Consider the following 16,109-nt stretch of genomic DNA (forward strand, 5'->3'; position numbering starts at 1 on the left):
TATCCTTTAAATGGCCATCTGCAAATTGTTTACTGACACAAAAAGTCTTCTTTAAGGTTATATTGGATGTTTCTCAATTTGTGTTCAAATCTACCTCTTTGAGACATTTTAGGTGGACGGTCTCAATGGAAAAAATATTCTGCATCGAATTTCACTACAAAACCGGGAACACAAGAAATCTCTAGATATGGTATATACCCTTTAAATGCCCATCTGAAAATTGTCTATCAAAACAAAAAGTTTTTATTTGAGTTATTTTGGATGTTTTTCGATTTATGCCAAAATATACCACTTGGGCACATTTTAGAGAGGCGGTGTGAATGGAAACAATATTCTCCAGCAAATTTCACTCTAAGTCGCCGACCACAAGAAATCTTTAGATGTAATATTTATCCTTAAAATTGCCATCTGCAAATGGTTTTTTGAATCAAAAAGTTTTCATTTGGATGTTTTATAATTTGTGTTCAAATCTACCTCTTTGAGGCATTTTAGGTTGACAGTCTCAATGGAAAAAATATTCTGCATTCAATTTTACCAGAGGTCTTCGAACACAAGTAATATGTATATATTCTAATATAATATATATTCTTAAAATGACCATTTAAAAAGGTTAGGTTATATTTTTGGTGTTTTTCGATTTATGGCGAAATCTCCCACATTGACACACTTTAGTGGGGCGGCCTTAATGGGAAAAATATTCTCCATCAAATTTCACTATAGGTAATCGAACACAAGAAATCTGCAGATAAAGTATATATTCTTAAATTGGTAATTTGCAAATTGTTTTTTTTTAAATAAAAAACTTTTTATTTGAATTATTTTGGATGTTTTTCGATTTGTGTCTAAATATACCTTTTTAGGTGGACGGTCTCAATGGAAAAAATATTCTCCATCAAATTTCACTATAAGTCGCCGAACACAAGAAATCTCCAGGTATAATATTTATCCTTAAAATGACCATCTGCAAATTGCTTACTGAAACAATTTTTTGTGAGGTTATTTTGGTTGGTTTTCGATTTATGCCAAACTATACCACTTGGGTATATTTTAGAGGGATGGCGTCAATAGAAAAAGTATTCTCTATCAAATTTCACTATAAGTCGCCAACCACAAGAAATCTCTAGATATAATATTTATCCTTAATCTGCAAATTGCTAAATCAGACAAACATTTTTCCTAGTGGGTTATTGTTGGGAGTTTTTTAATTTATATCAAAATCACCCACAACACCACAATTTATAAATAAAAATTTTCTTGTCCCGTCTTCTGGTTGCCTAACCCGAATCTAATCTTGCCATATAAAATATATTTCTTCTGGTTCTCTCTAAAACACACTTTCAATCGCCTTTAAAGCTAAAGATCGTCTGCTTGTCCATAAAGACCTCCTTTTTGTTCATCTATAATAATAATAATTTTTAGACATCTATAAAGACTCCCATCTAGTCGTCCATTATGACATTATCTTATCGTCCAAGTCGATAAATCACTATTTTGATCGTCCATTAAGTTTCCCATCTGGTCGCCTAACCGGACTCTATTCTGGTCGTGTAGAATACATCCCTTCTGGTTCTCAATAAAACACCCTCCCGACCGTCTTTAATAATACTTTTCCCGTCGCCTATGAAATATTTCATCTGGTCGCCCATAAAAATCACATTTTTGTCATCTATTCCGATTATTCCTAGTTGCCTATTAAGACTCTATTTTAGACATCTAACAAACGCAATCTGCAGACATAATGTACATCGTCTTTAGATATTTTTCCCGTCGCCTATGAAATGTTTCATCTGGTCGCCCATAAAATCCACCATTTGGTCGGTCATCTATCCCAATTCTTCATAGTTGCCCATAAGAACTCCCATCTAGTTGTCCATTAAGACTATTTTCTGATAGTCCACAAGACGTCCTTCTGGTCATCGATAAAGATTTGTTCATGGTCGCTTATTAGGACCCCCATTATGGTTGCCTATTAGGACTCCCTATTTAGACATCTTAGAAACGAAAATTTTAGATATCTAAGAAACGAAATCGCCAATAAACGTGTCTTTCTGTTCGGGTATTAAATTTCCAATTTGGCAGCTGAAAAATAATGTATTATCTTAGTTTTTAAGACATCCATCCAACGATTATTGTTCGTCTAAGGAAACTCTTTTCAGTCTTTAGTCTTTTTTTTTTTTTTTTTGTTTACTCCACGACTTACTAGTGGCTCTTTAGTCATCTAATAAATGAAATCTGCAGACATAATGTACATCGAAAAATAAATCTGGGCCACGGAAGCTTCAATTTTAACTGTACTTTTGCATTGTTTCTAGAATGGGCTATATTTTCCCACAACTTTGCTCGACCATAAACATGTCCTTCTGCTCGAGTATTAAAATTCCAAATTGACCCCTGTAAAACACTGTATTTTGTTAGTTTTCAAGATGCCCATCCAATAATTATTAGGGCCTCTCTTGTTTGTTCGTCTAAGGAAACTCTTTTCAGTCTTTAGACTTCTTTTCGATACTCTATGACTTACTAGTGGCTATTAAGGCGACCAGTCTTCCTTAAAAATACTTCAATTTTCTGTTGCTCTCCAAGAGTTCATAGTGTGTTGTTCTCCTTTTTTGATTTAATTTTTTTGGTGTCTAAAACATTTTGTATTACTTCAATTCTAGTATTTCAAACATATTTCCAGTTTGTTTATTAAAATACTTTTAAGCATATTTTTTTGTTTATTTTTAATATTCAGAATTGTTCTTCTTTTAACAAAGCATTGAATCGTTTGCCATTAATTTTCATAATTTTTGCTCTAAATTTCTCTTGTAAGCTAAACATAATTGGTTATTTTTTTATTGTGGTTTATAAATTTAAATATATTGCACAAATGCACAACTCCATAGTTTATAGAAAAAAAGGGGGCTAGGGGGTGGATTATGGGGAAAGGGAATATGTATACAATATAAAGGCATATTTAATGAGGGGGGGAAAATTAAAACATAAAACAATAAACATATTTATATTTAAAGGATATAAAGAAGAATGGGGTTTGTTATGCTTGTCTTAATTTTGCAAAACAAAGTTCTAACCTCACTTTTTGTTAATGAGAGTGAGAGAGAGGGAGAGATATAGAGGAGGGGATTATTTTTTATAGAAATATATTATTAATTATTAAAATATTTCCAAAGTATATATTCAATATTATTTTGTTTTGTTTTTAATTTTTAGATTCTTTAACATTACGGTACGGAGTACTTTGTAAATTTAAAGCGATTCAAAATTGTTTTATACTCTCTTTGTGTAAATCTCTAGTATTTATGTATTTTGTTTCCAATAAATTATACATTTAAGAAATCTTGTTTTGTTTTGCATTTTCTCTTTTATGAATATGGCAATCATCAAAATATGTATGTAATTATATTTACTATTTATATAACTTGTATAGATTAAGAGTAGAGTAGAGTATAGTATAGTATGTTTGTTTGTTTGTTTTGCTTTGCTTGTTTAAAAATAGTTGTTGTAATTGTAATTAATAATTAATTTCCTAATGAGAGAAGATAAACACTTAATATTTTTGTTTGTTTATTTAGCAAACCCTAATTTTTTTCTTTCAGGAAAAATTCCAATTTTTTGCCAAAAAAAAAAATTAAATTTTGTTTAAAAAACTGGAATCCTTTTTTAAACAACGAATTTGTTTTTTTTTTTCAGTTAATTTCACACGTTTTTTATTTCTTTTGTTTACTACTTGTAGATTTTGAAGCACCAGCCACACTTGTTCCACCACCACCAAGATTACCTGAACCTGAACCATGACTCGAACTTGCTGAAAATTGTTCACGTTTTAAACTTGCCGATGCAGATGATGACGATGATGTTGCTATAGTTATTGGAGATTTTGATGATCTCGTCTGGTGACTTGAAACAGTAGCTAGGGTACTGCTGCTGCTACTAGTAGCAATGGTGGTATTTGTTTTAGTAGTTTGTTGATTTGTGTAGGGGGTTTTCGTGGTGCCACTGCTGCTGCCACCACCAACAACAGTAGTAGCAGTAGTATTAGTTTGTTGCGTAGTTGATTTTGTAGTTTTAGAAGCAGTATCTACAGTTGCTGAAAAAAAAGGGAAAAAATAAAAAGAAAAAAAATAACTTTTAATTCTGACATAAATTTTATTAGAAAAAGGAATCATAATTCTTGGAATATTTTTGTAGGACAACCTATAGCGAAAGAAAGGACATATATTTAAAAAAAACTTCAAACTTTTATCCACATCTCTAAAAAATAATATTTTTTGAGTTTAATTATGTATTGGTTTTGAAAGAGGTCCATTTCTACTTCCATATATCATTTTAGGATAATGGTGTCAATGGAAAAAATGTTCTTCGGAAAATTCTACTAATGGTCTTTCAACAGAAGAAAACTGCAAATGTGATTCTTAACAACAAAATAAAGCGTTTAAAATTGAGAACAGAAAAAAAGGAAATATTTGTTGAGGTTAAATATACATTGTTTTTGAAATAGGCCCATTTCTCCTCACATATGTCATTTTAGGACAATGGCGTCAATGGAAAAAATGTTCTCCGGAAAATTCTACTAATGGTATTTGAACAGAAGAAAGCTGCAAATGTAATTTTTACCAACAAAATAAAGCGAGTCAAATTGAGAACAGAAAAAAATATTTTTGAGTTTAATTATAGTTATTTTTGAAAAGTTCCCATTTAACCTCAGATATGACATTTTAGGAGAACGGTGTCAAGGGATAAAATGTTCTCCGGAAAATTCTACTAACGGTCTTTGAATAGAAGAAAACTGTAAATGTCATTTTTATCAATAAAATAAAGCATTTCAAATTGAGAACAGAAAAAAAATAAATATTTTTTGAGGTTAATTATGTATTGTTTTTGAAAGAGGTCCATTTCTACTTCCATATATCATTTTAGGACAATGGTGTCAAGGGAAAAAATGTTCCTCGGAAAATTTTACTATTGGTCTTTGAACAGAAGAAAATTTTTACCAATAAAATAAAGCGAATCAAATTGAGAACAGAAAAAAAAAATAAATATTTTTTGAGGTTAACTTTGTATTGTTTTTGAAACAGGTCCATTTCTACTTCCATATATCATTTTAGGGCAATGGTGTCAAGGGAAAAAATGTTCTCCGGAAAATTTTAATAGGGGCCACCTCACGAATGAAATCAGTGAATTAAATATATATCACGATAAACCTTGCATTGCAATTTGATTTATGCAAATAACAGAAATTTGATATGTAAATATTACACTTATTTCAAAAATGGATCTTTAAAGGGAGAATCGATATCAATGGAAAAATTGTTCTCCGGAAAATTTTACAATGGGTCACCTCACAAAAGAAACCTGTAAATATGGCATATATCACGATACACCTTACGTTAGAATTTCGATTATGAGAATAAAAAAATTCCGTATGTTAAAATGGCGCTATTTCAAAGTGGGTCTGTAAGGGGAGAATATTTTTTTTTTATTGGATCGATGTCAATGGAAAAAATGTCCTCCGGAAAATTTCACTATGGGTCACCTCACAAAAGAAACCTGTAAATATGATATATATCACGATACACCTTACGTTACAATTTTGATTATGAAAATGAAAGAAATTCCGTATGTTAATATGAGGATATTGCAAAAGTAGGTCTGTAATGGCAGAAAAGTTTATTTTAGTGGATCGATGTCAATGGAGAATATGTTCTCCGGAAAATTTCACTATGGATAACCTCACAAATGAAACATGTTAATATGACATATATCACGATAAACCTTATGTCGCAATTTGGGTTACGAAAATAACAGTAATTTGATATGTAAATATTATACTAATTCCAGAAATGGATCTTTAATGGCAAAATGGTTTATTTTAGTGAATCTACGTCAATGGAGAATATGTTCTCTGGAAAATTTTACGATTGGTCACCTCACAAAAGAAAGCTATAAATATGTCATATACCACTGTAACCCTTATGTTGTAATTTGGATCATGAAAATAACAGATATTTGATATGTAAATATTACAACAATTCCAAAATGGGCATTTAATGGGACAAAAACTTATTTTAGTGGTTCGATGTCAATGGAGAATATGTTCTCCGGAAAATTTTACCAAGGGTCACCTCACAAAAGAAACCAGTAAATCGGACATATACTACTATAACCCTTATGTTGCAATTTGGGTTACGAAAATAACAGAAATTTGAAGTGTATATATTTTATTAAGTCAAAAAATGATGATGCCTTTGATGGGACAAAAATTTATTTTAGTGGTTCGATGTTAATGGAAAAAATGTTCACCGGAAAATTTTACTATGGGTCACCTTACATAAGAGATCTGTATGTGTATCACATGCCAAGAAATAATAGCAATTTTAATTTGGTTCGCTTTCGTATTATTTCTTGGTTGAGTCCATTTTACTTACTGCTTTCGTTGCATTTCGTTTTATTTCCAGCATCTTTAGTTCCCGCTGTTGTGGCGGCTATAGACGACGATCCCGTATCCATTTGCCTATCCCTCTCAGTAGATTTCTCTCTTGTCGCGCAAAACATTGGGTCATCACCGCCCTCATGATGCTCGGCAATGGTCTGCATAAAACCCGGTGTTGTCGATTCCGATGTACTGGTGGGCGAGTCTTTCTCTTCAGCAATGCGAGGTAACATCATTTCACCCGGTATTACCATACCGGATGGTGTACTTACTAGAGCAGAAGTAGAATTAGAACTTGAGGATGAGGATGATGATGTTGTCTGTGAAACATCACACATAATAGTATCTTCAATAATGGTGGTATTATTGGTGGTGTTGTTGGTGTTTGAGCTGAGACTCGTGGTATTGGATGATAGATGTTGTTCGCACTGTTCAATCAAACGACTACAAGCTGATGTTGATGCTGACGACAGGGGCGAGGACGAGGTGGTGTTCGATTGTTGGGAATGATGGGCGACGGCGACGGCGGCGGAGGTTATTGGTGGTAGGGTGGTTGCCCCGATTGCCTGACCACCGGCTGCAGAAATACATGTGGTATTTGGATTAGTAGTTGCATTGCTATTGTTGTTATTAGGACGCCATACTCCACCAATGACACGTTGTGGCTGTTTTATGGGTGGTGAACAACAAAGCGGTGAAATTAGAGTACATTTTGTTTCGGCACTACGTGGATGTAGACGATCTGGTGATAGGGCCCGCCTCAACAATGGTGAACTGGGTTCCGAGGATTTTGTCCGCACAAATCCGGTCTTCTTAGAACCAGCCGTGACAGTTTGCACCACCGGCAATGATCCTCCGGGACTATACGACTGCGTTGTATTCGATGAGCCTGGCTGATGGCCAATCAACGGAAAAGCCAGCGGCGATGGAGAACGTGTGGGCGAAGAAGGAAGTGGTGATGGTGAGGGAGTTCTAGCCAACGGTGAGAGAGGAATATGACCTACAGATTTACGACGATTTGGCATTGATGCTGTGGAGTTGGTGTGCAATGCCTTGACACCCGAACCAGTGGGACAAACGGTTGTGTTACCAGCACAACCAGTGTGTAGTTTGTGTTTCAGACCATGCAAGGTTGAGGGTCGTTGATACAATTGTGGCACCGATGTTGGTGAGACTGGCAAGAAGAAGAAGAAGAGAAGAGGGAAATTTATAAAATAATTTAAGATTCGTTTATGCCAATAGCCATACCTGGTATATTGCCCATTACACCCACAACTGGTGCCCCTCCTGCGGTGGCAGCTCCACTAACAGAGCCCGCAATTGGCAGAAGCACGGTGTTGGAAGTGCTTACAAATCCTATACCGGTATTATTGCCAGGACCCGACACAATATTGGCTACAACACCACTATTACCATTGCCAGCACCACCACCCGTTGGGGTATTGGGAGAGGAGGATGAGGGTGATGTTGATTGGGATGAGGTGGCCGCTGATTGACAACAACTACTACTATGATATGATGAATCCAAAGGAGATAAATTCCTACCAATGGCCGTGCCCACAGCCGAGGGTGTTGTGGGCGAGTTGATGCCAGCAGCCATCTAAAAAGGGGACACAAAAAATCAGTTATGAATATATTCCAAAATTAAGTTGCCTCAGGTCGCCTTACCTGTTGGATCTCCGCCGAGGCACGCTTATTACTTATGCGCCTAAACAGCGAGGTCTTGCGTTTCTTGTCATGCTCCTTCTTGGTTTGTTTCTTCTGGCGATTGACACCCTTCTTGGCCAGCTTACTCTGCATTAGATCCCGTTTGCGTCCACCACTCTGAATGCTGGTATGTTCTAAGGGTGTGGCCCTCAGAGTGACATGTTCACCACCACTCAACAACAATTGCAAGACTTGTGTATGGAACAGACCTTGCACTGTCTCCCCATTGACATGAGTTATTAGATCGGCCGGCCTTAGGCCAGCCTCAAAAGCAGGACTACCCTCATCCACCGCCATTACCAAGTGATGCATGGTATAGAAATCGGTATCACCATAATACACACGTATCGTGTGTACGGTGAAACCAAAACCACGTGGACCACGTCTAATGATAATCGGTGGCTTGAGATTTGTAACCAAGGGCGACAATTCCCGGCAGGGTGATGTGTCACGGGAAGAAGCTGTACTGGAACCACCGCCTCCACCACCACCTCCGGCAGTTACACTGCTGGGGGATTGTATGCCGGCGGTGATGTTGCACAACTGCTGGGCCAACTGGACATTGTCAACTGAAAGAGAGGAGGAAGGAAAAAATTTAAAATTTCCAAATTCCTAACCTCAAAAGGACTCTCTTAAATACTTACTGGCTGATGACATTAGTGACAGACCCAGGGCCGAGGCCGACTTAACAATGGACGAACGAGAACGATGATTCTTCGTGGCCATATGGCTATCAATTGATTTCTGATGTTGCAATGCCAGCGGCGATTGTTCCCGGGTGTTCTCCGCCGAAGATGATCCCCCACTGATGGTCTCATCTTCTATGGATATAGAGAATCTGGGCAATATATCACGGGCACATACACCCTTACGTTTACGGGCTATCTGAGGTGAGAAATCATCGCTGTCTGTCTGCGATGATTCCGGTGTACTGCGTGCTAACTTATGAGTATCGGCAAGTTTGCGTTCGGTGGTTATTGTTGAAATTAGAGAAGGATTTGTAGTTTTTATTGTTGCTATTGCTGCTGCTGCTGCTGTTGTTGTACTTGAGGTGGACGAAGAAGTAGACGAAGAAGAAGTTGTGTTGTTGCTGTTCGCTTTTAATTCCACTGTCGTCGATGATGAGGAGCCACAGCTGCTGGTAGATGAAGAATTTGTTTGATGGGATTTGGTGGTGTTAGTTCCCTGCTGTTGGCCCACTTCCACCGGAGCATTGACCATGGCTGCGGGTGGTGTAGCCGGAGTTGTGATTATTGTTGTGGTATTGGGTGGCATACTATGACGCTGATGATGATGGTGATGTCTTTCCGGCTTAATGGGTTGCAAAGCCAAACTACTGTGCTGCTGGCCGGAGGAGGGCGAGGAGGGGATATTACCACCTCCCGGCTGTCTCAAGAACTGATTTAGCATACGCAACTCATTGTCATTGCCAATGGTGACATTGTGCAACAACTCAGGCAAGTAATCAGCATCGGGAGTTGAGGGGACCTTAACACAGGTTGTGGATAGCTAATAAAACAAAATTTAAATAAAAATTAAAAATAATTATTTTCTTTGACGAAGAATTCTAAATTACCTCAATCTTCCTCAATTGTGGTGTGGTCAGGACCTTATTGACCATATGTTGATTTAATGTACTAATAGTTGTAATGCTATTGCCACCTCCTGCGGCTGCTGCCAAGGGTGCTGAAATTTTACGACACTTGGCCACAGAGTCCACAGTATTTGTGGGCGATGATGAACTTTCGGTAACCAGCAATTTCTGGGTTTCCTGCGTTGAGGATGCACTAACTGCTGTTGTTGTTGTGGTTATTGTACCACTTGTTGTTGTGGCATTTTGAACTGTTGTTGTTGTCGTAGGCGCGGCTGCAGCTGATGCTGATGGATAATTTTGTGATGTCGACGAGGCCACAGATGTTGTGGACGATGCCGACGTGGTGCGCGACCATGAATAATGCTGCTTGCGATACTGCGGCGTATACGATGAAAAAGAACCAAATACGGGAGTATCATCTGTGTCATCGGTATCTTCACCACCCAAGTCATGATTGTAACGATCCATGCGAGCTGAGGGGAAAAAATTAAGAAATGAAAGAAAATTAGAAAAATGAGAAAATTTAGAGGCAAACAGTTTTGCAAATGGATTCTGACAGAGGGTGTGATATAAAGATATTTATATCTGTGGTGACCCCTTAAGACAAACTTGATGTAGAATATTCTAGCCTTGGTAGCAACCCTCTCGACTGATGGGTCATGGGAGCAAAATGGAAAATTCTCAATTTAACCTCTAAAAATGAATATTATTTTTACTCAATTTGTTGTGTGTTTTTTCCTTGAAATCTATTATATCTACAGATTTCTTCTGGTCGGTGGCTCATAGTGGAATTTGATATAGAATAATTTTTTCATTGACGCCAACCCTCTACATTCGCTTGCAGTGGGACAAATTACCATTATTCAAAAATATATAAAATTAATTTCGAGGAAAATTAAAAAAAGTAATATAATTTTGTTATAGTCATTTTAACCATATATATTATATATGCGGATTTTCTGTGGTCGATGACTCATAGTGAAATTTGATGTAGAATATGTTTTCCATTGAGACCAAGTGGCTAAAATCAAGGACTTGGAGACAAAAATGGTAAAAATCAAATATGTAGCAATGAATGGAGAAAAATGCTCACTAAATATTGAAGCAAATTTGTTTTTTATATTTTCTGTTATATCTACGGATTTCTTATGGTCGGTGACCCATAGTGGAATTTGATATAGAATAATTTTTTCATCGACGCTAACCCTCCATATTCACTTGCTGCGGGACAAATTGTCACAATTCAAAAATATACAAAATGTATTTTAAGAAAAATTAAAAACGTAATATTATAATTTTGTTATAGTCATTTAAACCATATATATTATACCTACAGATTTCTTGTGGTCGGTGACCCATAACAAAATTTAACGTAGAATATGTTTTCCATTGACACCAAGTGGCTAAAATCAAGGACTTGGCGACAAAAATGACAAAAATCAAATATATAATAATGAATGGAGAAAAATGACTCCCTAAATATTGTAGCAAATTTGTTAGACATATTTTATTGAAATCTATTATATCTACAGATTTCTTCCGGTCGGTGACTCATAGTGGAATTTTATATAGAACAATTTTGTCATTGGCACCAACTCTCTATATTCACTTGCAGTGGTACAAATTGCCACAATTCAAAAATGTACAAAATTTATTTCGAGAAAAAATACAAAAATGTAATATTATAATTTTGTAATATGCATTTGAACCATATATATTATATATAGGGATTTTTTGTGTTCGGTGACTAATAGTGAAATTTGATGTAGAATATGTTTTCCATTGACAATAAGTGGTTAAAATCAAGGGCTCGGGGACAAAAATCAAATATATAACAATTGATGAAGAAAAAAATGTCATTGAATATTGTGGTTAATTTGTTGATTATATTTTCTTATAATCTGTTATATTTACAGATTTCTTCTGGTCGGTGGTCCATAGTGGAATTTGATATAGAATAATTTTTTCATTGACAACAACCCTATATAGTCACTTACAGTGGGAGAAATTGCCATAATATAAAAATATACAAAATTAATTTCGACAAAAATTAAAAAAGTAATATTACAATTTTGCTATAGTCATTTAAACTATTCATATTAATTATACGGATTTTTTGTGGTCGGTGACTCATAGTGAAATTTGATGTAGAATATGTTTTCCATTGACACCAAGTGGCTAAAATCAAGGACTTGGGGACAAAAATGGTAAAAATTAAATATATAATAATTTATGGAGGAAAAAGGTTCCCTTAATATTGTAGTGAATTTGTTCTGCATATTTTCTTGAAATCTGTTATATCTACGAATTTCTTATGGTCGGTTGCCCATTATGAAATTTAATATAGAACAATTTTGTCATTGGCGACAACTCTCTATATTCACTTGCGGTGGGACAAACTACCACAATTCAAAAATATATAAAATTAATTTCGAGGAAAATTAAAAAAGTAATATTATAATTTTGTTATAGGCATTTGAACCATATATATCATATATACGGATTTTCTATGGGCGATGACTCATAGTGAAATTTGATGTAGAATATGTTTTCCATTGACACCAAGTGGCTAAAATCAAGGACTTGGGGACAAAAATGACAAAAATCAAATATATAATAATGAATGAAGACAAATGACTCCCTAAATATTGTAGCAAATTTGTTAGGCATATTTTATTGAAATCTATTATATCTACAGATTTATTCTGGTCAGTGGCCCATAGTGGAATTTGATATAGAATATTTTTTTCATTGACGCCAACCCTCTATTTTCACTTGCTGTGGGACAAATTGGTGTCAATGGCTAAAATGTGTATATCTCACTAGTGTATCATATAAAGATTTACAACATACCTGACGGAATTTTTAATCACTGAAGAATAAATATATTTTTTGTATGTATATGTGCACACATGCATAAGTGTATGTGTGTGTTTGTGTGTAATACCAACAACTTACTATCAAAATAGCTGGTATCATCATCATTTGCCAATTGTGGTACAAATTCGGCCTTTTGACGCAACAACGAATTCCAATCCAGACCATCAAAATAGAAATGCTCCTTAACTTCCAACGCCCCCGCCTGGGTACCCAAACGATCACGGGGATTTTGTTGCAACAATTGTGTTATAATATCTTTAGCTTCCGGCTGGACAGGCCAATCATCATTATCGGGCCATTCAATGTCATCATTGACAGTATGGGCAAATAACTCCTCTGCTGTTTCGCCAAAGAACGGTACACAACCAATTAGGAATTCATACAAGATTATACCCATTGACCACCAATCGACAGGTTTACCATAACCCTGCCTCAATATCACCTCGGGGGCAATGTACTCGGGGGTGCCATAAACCTAATAATTAAAAATGTTAACATTTCTTTTTGGCAATTCTATTTAATTTTCTCTACTCACTTGCTTGTCGGAAAATTGCCTGGTCTCCGAATCAATATAACCCTCATACAAATTTGTGGCCAACGACATAAGGCCCATTTTCGAGAGACCAAAATCGGTCAGTTTTATGTGACCCAATGCGGTAATTAACAAATTATCTGGTTTAAGATCGCGATGAACAATGCCATAACTATGCAAATACTCAACAGCTAATACAGTTTCGGCAAAATAAAAACGGGCCATGTCCGCCGGCAGCGGACCAATATTCTTGAGCAGGGTGGCACAATCGCCACCCTCTACATATTCCATGACCAAACATAAATGCTTTTTCGTCTCAAACGAACAGTACATGCTGACGACAAACGGATTATCGGCAAAGGATAATATGTCACGCTCAGCAAAGACCTGTTCGACTTGATTGCGTAAAATGAGATTATTTTTATTGATTTTTTTCATGGCAAAACGTTGGCGGGTGGTCTTGTGTTTCACCAGATAGACAGCACCGTAAGCACCATTTGAGATCAGTTTAACAATGTCGAAATCATGTTCGCTGGGTATGGGTTGTGGTGGCGGTAGTGGTGGTGGTGGAAGTTGGCCGGTTGACTGTTGTGGGGGTGTTTGTGTTTCATGGAGCTGCTGTTGATTGGCAACACCGAATGAAGGTTTCAGGGCCGCCTTTTCCTGCGGTGTCAAGTTGAGATTTGTTTGTTTGTTGAGTGTGGCGCCAAAGGGAGGCATTTCGCCAATGGCAACGGGGGTTTGAGGCGGCTGTAAGGGCATGGGTGGATGGGGTGTATTTGAACCACTGTTGGCCAATAGATTCAGCTCAGCATTGGGATTCAAAGTCACCGAGACACAGGTGAGAGGAGAGCTCAACAGCAGTGAACATGGGGTGCCGGAATCATTCAAAACACTCGAGTTGTTGGAACCTTTATTATCACACACCTCCCTGGTCTCTTTAGCCTCTTGTTGCATTTCCGCTATGGGATCCCGATTAAGACCCAGTTTGTGTATAATATACTGCGGTATGTCTGCCTTGATGCCCTGTATGGCCTTGGCCTGTCCCTCGGCCGCTTCCAACAAATGATAAAACTCTTCTGGGTCAAATTCCAGACATTCCAATAACCTGGCTGGCCGGGATATTATCAAAAGCAATTTCTTGATAACCCCAGCCAATTCCACGGCAGCCTCGGGACTTTTCTCTTTTGTTTCCATTAGTAAACGTTCCAGATTCTCACTCATTTCATAGAAATATCTTGAGGTTATCAATTTGGCCTCGGATTTATTTAGACAATCTCGCGCCATTTCCAATACCTGATGATGGACAAATCTCACAATTGGCTGCGAGTCCCGGAAACTATTGCACACCGCCGATTTATTTTCATTTATGAAATGTTTCAGTCTCTCTTCCATCTGTTGGGTGGCCTTGGGGAAACGTTCCTTGTACATGGTATTCATTAAAGCAATCTCATTATCAATGGCAGGCGAGCGTGAGGGACTGGACAATGATCTGGAGCGTGGCCGGTGGAAGGGAGACATCCGTCCACCGCTATTTTGGCCACTTCCACTGGTGTTATTCGAGCCAGGAGTCCTTGGGGCATTGGGATTACAGGCCGTATTTATGTCGGCACAACAGTTGGGGCATGGCTTAAGGGGTGTGGCAGGAGCGGCATTGCCGCTTGGCACATGTTGTGGTTTAAATTGCTGCTGTTGCTTAGGACTTGCCTGTCCTGGGACGGTATTTTTATTCGTTGTAGTGTTGTTGTTGATTAAAGCACAATGTTTCACACAGTGGGGTCGATTTGTGGCAGCAGCAGCAGCCGCCGCCGCCAAGGACTGCTGGTGTTGGTGCATATGCTCGGCACAACAATTCACCAAGGCATTGCCAGCCATTTCTCCCGCTCCTCCTGCCATTAAATGCATGTTTTGATGATCATCATGGCCACCGGGCATATTGGGTAACTGATGCAAGGCCTCCTGGCTGGAACATTGACTCTGAAAAAAATCAAAAATTTCCATTAAAAACCAAACACTCAACATTTTAACATTCCCAAAACTCACCGATAAATTTGAACTACCCGGTGTGGTGCCATAGCCCGACGAAGGCAATGAAGCCACAGACCATCTTCTACCATCACCACGACATGTGGCTATACGTTTGATGGGTGCAAAAGCAAATTGCATTGGCGAATTGATGCGTGGACTGTCCACCGGACTTGCCGAATATGGCGAATGAGATCTTGAATTTGCTGCTGCCGCCGCGGCCGCAGCTGCTGCAGCAGCTGCCCCTATGCCACCGGTAACCAAACTTAAACGATGATGAGCCACACCACTTGAACTGGCGGCGGAGCCACGCATAACAACACCATGTAAATGATGTTTACCAATACCCAAACCGGCACAACTGCCCGAACGAGAAATGTTCAAGGAGCTGGTGTTGGCGTTGGGTGCCGCAGACGATGACGACGCCGCTGCTGCATTAGATGTTGATGTATTCGAGTTGGACGATGATAATGATGATGATGCTGCTACTGCTGATGTTGGGTGAATATTACATGATGTGGATGATGGTGAATGAGTAATGGCATGCATACTAGTTTGGCCCAGACACAGGCTAGTATCGCGATCGCGAAATGAATTGCTGCCCGTAAGGCAGGGGGCCGATTTACCCAATGATGTGTTGCGCATGCGTACCAAATTTGAGGAATCTAAAATGATGAGAAATATTAATAAAGCACACAATGATTTGACTAACAAGTTTCGATAATGAAGATTTTCAACAAAAAAGTGTATCGATAACAAAGTTCAGCAAAGAAAACATAAACGATAACAATATTTTTTATAGAAAATTTTATAGATATCAAAGTTTTTTGCAATTTATTTGAACGATAATAAAATTTTGAAGAGATTTTCTTATCGATAACAAAGTTATCGATAGTTTTTTTTCGACAATCTTTAAGAAAAATTATTTAAACACGATATTTTTT

At 37.4% G+C, this 16,109-nt stretch overlaps 1 protein-coding gene across 2 annotated transcripts in view; it reads right to left on the reverse strand.

The window, feature by feature from the left end:
* Nucleotides 1-2,702: 2,702 nt before the first annotated feature.
* The window catches only part of LOC101892827 (microtubule-associated serine/threonine-protein kinase 4), a 50,136-nt gene continuing 36,729 nt past the window's right edge, over nt 2,703-16,109 (reverse strand). The window contains exons 3-11 of one of the 2 annotated variants that reach the window (XM_020039965.2): nt 15,184-15,830; nt 13,144-15,117; nt 12,687-13,083; nt 9,711-10,201; nt 8,779-9,643; nt 8,096-8,703; nt 7,676-8,027; nt 6,423-7,601; nt 2,703-4,084 (exon numbers count right to left, since the gene is read on the reverse strand). In XM_020039965.2, the coding sequence (XP_019895524.1) occupies nt 3,705-4,084; nt 6,423-7,601; nt 7,676-8,027; nt 8,096-8,703; nt 8,779-9,643; nt 9,711-10,201; nt 12,687-13,083; nt 13,144-15,117; nt 15,184-15,830 (6,893 nt within the window). In that variant the 3' untranslated portion in view covers nt 2,703-3,704. Of the gene's footprint in view, nt 4,085-6,422; nt 7,602-7,675; nt 8,028-8,095; nt 8,704-8,778; nt 9,644-9,710; nt 10,202-12,686; nt 13,084-13,143; nt 15,118-15,183; nt 15,831-16,109 lie in introns of those variants that run through there. The other variant, XM_020039967.2, reaches the window with a different exon arrangement.

This window comes from Musca domestica, unplaced genomic scaffold (assembly GCF_030504385.1).
Source record: "Musca domestica strain aabys unplaced genomic scaffold, Musca_domestica.polishedcontigs.V.1.1 27, whole genome shotgun sequence".
NCBI classification, from domain to species: domain Eukaryota; kingdom Metazoa; phylum Arthropoda; class Insecta; order Diptera; family Muscidae; genus Musca; species Musca domestica.